Source organism: Dreissena polymorpha, chromosome 1 (assembly GCF_020536995.1).
Source record: "Dreissena polymorpha isolate Duluth1 chromosome 1, UMN_Dpol_1.0, whole genome shotgun sequence".
Lineage (NCBI taxonomy): Eukaryota > Metazoa > Mollusca > Bivalvia > Myida > Dreissenidae > Dreissena > Dreissena polymorpha.
The window spans coordinates 110,247,877-110,252,464 of record NC_068355.1 but is presented as its reverse complement, the minus strand read 5'-3'; the positions used below and the strand labels follow the sequence as shown (position 1 = coordinate 110,252,464).

The 4,588-nt window shown below is 38.1% G+C and overlaps 1 protein-coding gene across 1 annotated transcript; it reads left to right on the top strand.

Annotated features, from left to right (window-relative positions):
- Positions 1 to 765: 765 nt before the first annotated feature.
- On the top strand, positions 766 to 3,867 carry LOC127866767 (uncharacterized). The gene is made up of 2 exons (XM_052407559.1): positions 766 to 2,441; positions 3,349 to 3,867. The coding sequence occupies exons 1-2, from the start codon at positions 794 to 796 to the stop codon at positions 3,543 to 3,545; spliced, it is 1,845 nt and encodes a 614-aa protein (XP_052263519.1). The 5' UTR covers positions 766 to 793; the 3' UTR covers positions 3,546 to 3,867.
- Positions 3,868 to 4,588: the final 721 nt, after the last annotated feature.

Sequence of the window (4,588 nt, the reverse complement as noted above, 5' to 3'; positions counted from 1 at the left end):
TATCTGTGGGGAATACAGATATGTTTTCAGATATCAGGTATCGTAATTTATATTTTAAAAGTAATTTTGCTTACATATGAGTTGTTTAAATGTAAACTATCTAAGCTTCTTAGGTCTAGTTTAAAGATGTTAAACCATTATGACGTTTGCCGTTGTTTTTATATACTGTTTTTAAAACCAACGCCTTTTGTATATTTTTTTTTGCTGAAATAAATGATGTCGTTGTTTTTGTTGCAGCTGTTTGTGTTGATGCTGTCTGATAAGAACAACACATTAAAAGAAACAACCATAAGTGGACGGTTTATGTTTGATTATTGAAAGTCATGCCACTATGTTTTACGTGAATTTAAGCAGATGGAATATTATCTTTAAAAACAACATGCACATACGTTTCCGGGTTTGGCCAGGCTAACTGCTACTGCAGACTAAACGCAATTTTGATATAGATTTACATAGATATAATACTTTGGAGTATTATTATCAATCGATACATGACGTTTAAAAATTTTGTAATTACATGTATTATACGAGAACGTTAAACAAGCTTAATTATACAAAATAGAAAATGCCTGAAATATTTTGTAATAGCCTGGTAGTTTTATATTATTCGGTTGAATTTCGAAGCGTTCATTTGCTATTGTTTCCCAAATAATTTTCGGTAATTATAAACATTTAAGATAAAACAGCATTTTTTGTATTGTTAACATTTCTGGCGTACATGTTACTGTATTTCTTTTTTGTTTTAGTATGTGTTTACGCCGCAACGACTAAAAAACCAACTGAATCAGATGCAATGCCTGTTTTGCATTCAAAGTCTGTTGAATCAACCACCGCTTTTGATACTACAAATGGTACATCTCCTCTAAATGACGCAACGACGTCGTTGCAGATGTCTGCTTCATTTACAACAGCGGCTTCACCTGGAGAAACAATCTTCGTTTTAAATTCTCAATCTAATAACACATCGCAAGAATCCAAGAAAACTGCAGTAGTCTCATCAAACACTTCGATCGTAGATGCCACGTCAGTTGTGTCTTCTACCACCATCGAATCCTCTGGCGTAACCATAGCTTCAGAAATTACGTCAAAAACTCCTTCTTCTTTAGTTGCAACATTCTCAACATCAACTGAAGAGTTATCTTCTCCCAATTCTACGTCTGCTCCAGCTACATCGACACTAGCAGACATTCTCAGGGCCTCTTCTGAATCTTCGGTGCTAAAATTGACAACCACATCCTCTTCTGCAGCCATGTCTTCGACAGCAGCCCAAGCAGTAACAGAGACGACTAACGACACTAAAGCGGCTCAGCAAATATCTGCATCTTTGATACCGGCAGAGGCCACTTCAACCGTAAAAGATGCAGGGGTATTGATTTCGCAGGACACGACTTCAAAGAAGACAAAAGATGACAAGTCCAAGGTCAGTAAAAAAAGAAAACATGCTGCAACAGGTTCAACAAAAGACAAAAAGCGAGGAGAGGATATAAAAATGAAAGATACTGAAAAAGCTATTAAAAATTCATCAAATGTCCCCAAATGCAGCGATCTAGAAAAAGCTGGAGTTGATATTGTTAATAATCCAGTCCAGTGCGCAGTCGATATGGAGATGACAGGAACGGGTTCGGAATCTCAAAACAATATTACTACAACAACACAAGAAATAATAACATCATCATCTCAAGCGACAAACGTTGCTAATGGATCTGATATAACTATACTTCAAACAACAGAAATACCACAGCAGACCAGTACCCGAAGCGAGTCGACTAGAAGCCCAGCTGAGTCAACTAGTGCACAGAGCGAGGCGCCTAGAAGTCAAAGTGAGTCGAGCAACACCCAAAGCGAGTCCTCCACAAGCCCACGTGAGTCAACGAATACACAAAGCGAGTCGACCACAAGCTCAACAGAGTCAACAAGTAACCACACAGAGTCGACCACAAGCTCAACAGAGTCAACAACCACACAGTCAAGTAACCACACAGAGTCGACCACAAGCTCAACAGAGTCAACAAGTAACCAAACAGAGTCGACAACAAACCAAATTGAGTCACCAAGTACCCAAAGCGATTCGAACAAAATCCAAAATGAGTCGATGAGTACACACAGAGAGTCGATAAGGAGCCAAAATGAGTCACGAGATATTCAAAAAGAGTTGCCCGGAAGCCAAAATGAATTAATGAGCACCCAGCGACAGTCGATCGGAAGGCCAAGTGAGTCAACAACAACAACAACAACCCAAAGCGTGTCGACTCCAACTGAGACAACGATAAGTCCAATTAAATCGACGAATAACCAAACCGAGTCGCCTCAAGGAGACGAGACTAAGGCAGCTGCTCAGGACAGCCCAGCAACTGCCAGCTGCGGTACTGCTCAGTGTAGCAACGCGTGCGCACATGGACGAATAATGGACGCCAAAGGTTGCGAAACCTGTGAATGTGCCTGTAAGTTTTAGTATTTTTCCTTTCATGTTATCACACACAGTTGTAAGGGCTACACGGGAATAAGATAAGGTTGTCCTTTAGGTCGTCTGCCGTCAGACCGTCGTTTTTGTTGCCTGGTTTAATCTCTACGATTATAATAGGTATCGACATAAAGCTTTAAGTAAATAAATTTCATGGAAAGGATCTTCTGCAGAACAAGATCCAAAACTCTTAGTCTATTATTATTGCACAATAATGACCCTTTGTTTCAATTATAATTTGTTTAAACTTACCGAAAAATAAAAAAAAAATACCTTGAGACTGTATTGGTAAAAGCTCGCATCGACATGAACTGTTGTGCTTCATAACCATCACTCTTGCGTGTATCATTGCAAGGTTGTTGCCCTTAGTTAACTGTAACACATAACTTTGGTAAAGGATTTTATCCTTCTGACTCATACAATATATGGTTCGCACATGTCCACTTTTACTTAAGTTACTAAGACCAGTTCTTTGAAACTGAAGGTGGAAATAAATGTTTATTAATTTTCAAACCCCAGATTTGATAGTCCCTTCTATGATGATATATCGAGCAGTAGATTGTTCGGACGCCATAGAATACTAACGATATAAAATAAATGTAAGACGATTTTTGTCAAGTTAATTGAAGATCAGTACAAAGATTAACTGAAAATCATCAAATTTCACTATAAATTTACATAAAATAGGCAACTGTTATCGATAAACATTGCAATAAACTGCATTGTCTTTCACTTATACAATTTTCAATTTCTATTGACAGACGATTTTCCTGCTGAATGCTTACCGCGAGAAATCTCGGTCAAACCAAATCCTAACAAGCTATATTGTATGAAAAGGCATTTTGTGTCAGACGTCGCATATTTCTATTTTCTATCTATTGCACCAGTTTCGCCGAGCTGTCCCCCCGTTCTACCCATCTCCGTGCTTATCTGCGCCCTCAAGCGCCAGAATTTAAGCGCCTGTGCAACCGATTCCGACTGCAAGTGGAACCGGATATGCTGTCCCGGACATTGCGGCCCAATGTGTCGGCGTCCGCCCAAAACCCGGCAGGCCATGTTGCTGGCCATAGTTGATGAATCTTGAATGTGACGCATAGACGCTCGATTATGCTGCGATGTTTATACGGCTTAGACTTTTGATTATATGCCGTCAAACGACTTGGTCATTTACTCACGAAACACATTGTGACACTTTAATTTTTTTATTATATTGTATATCTTTTTTGTATGTATCTGTGCATATCTAAATTTTGATAAAATAATACATAATGCTTAGATCATAACAACAGTTTGTTCAATATAATGCAATGGTTTTGTCTGTTTCTTATTGCAAATTGTATGCAATCTTTACTTGTATGTTTTTAAAGTAATTGAGATGGCTGCCTTTGTTTGATACAAACTATAAAAAAAACGTAACACATGATTGGTTATATTAGAATAACATGCATTTCAGAATACGAAACTTTCACAACCTGTAATTATCTATTGTGTATTTAAAAATATAATGATGTGTTTTGTTGCAAGTTTGTCTTTGTAAATATATTTTGGTATATATATTCAGTCATGGCAGATTTGGTAGTGATGGCGTTTGATTTTTTAAACATATAAATAATTCTACACTTTCATGAAACAAAAAACGCTATCTTGTTCGAATTTGGATTAACGGACAAAAATATAACGCGTTAACCATTATTTATTTACTTGAATGCACCGAAAGAGCAAAGTGCACATCACACACAGCATGATTGACACATCCTGTCTTACGGAATCCGAATAGAGCCATCTATAATCACGCCCATCTTTCATCAAGGGCGTCACACGACACACAGAGCGATAAACGATATTTTGCGCGACACACGAAGCGAAACACGATATTTTGCGCGAAACACGAAGCGACGCGCAAGAGTGTAACACGAAATATCGCCCTTGTGAAGGTAGTCCAAAAGGCGATATATCGTGGTAAATATCGCGTGTCGCCTCGTGTATCGCGCAAAATATCGTGTATCGCTTTGTCTTGATTTGAAATGACCAATCAATTATTGTTTCATCATTTTCATATGTGTGTATATACAACAGTGATAAAATGCAAACACGAATCTAGGGCACGAGTCTTCTTTGCCCGATTGC

Excerpts from the sequence above, each read along its gene's own strand:
- LOC127866767 (XM_052407559.1), top strand. The coding sequence starts at position 794 with ATGCCTGTTTTGCATTCAAAGTCTGTTGAATCAACCACCGCTTTTGAT. Across the intron at positions 2,442-3,348 it reads CGAAACCTGTGAATGTGCCT|TTTCGCCGAGCTGTCCCCCC; the intron begins GTAAGTTTTAGT and ends CTATTGCACCAG.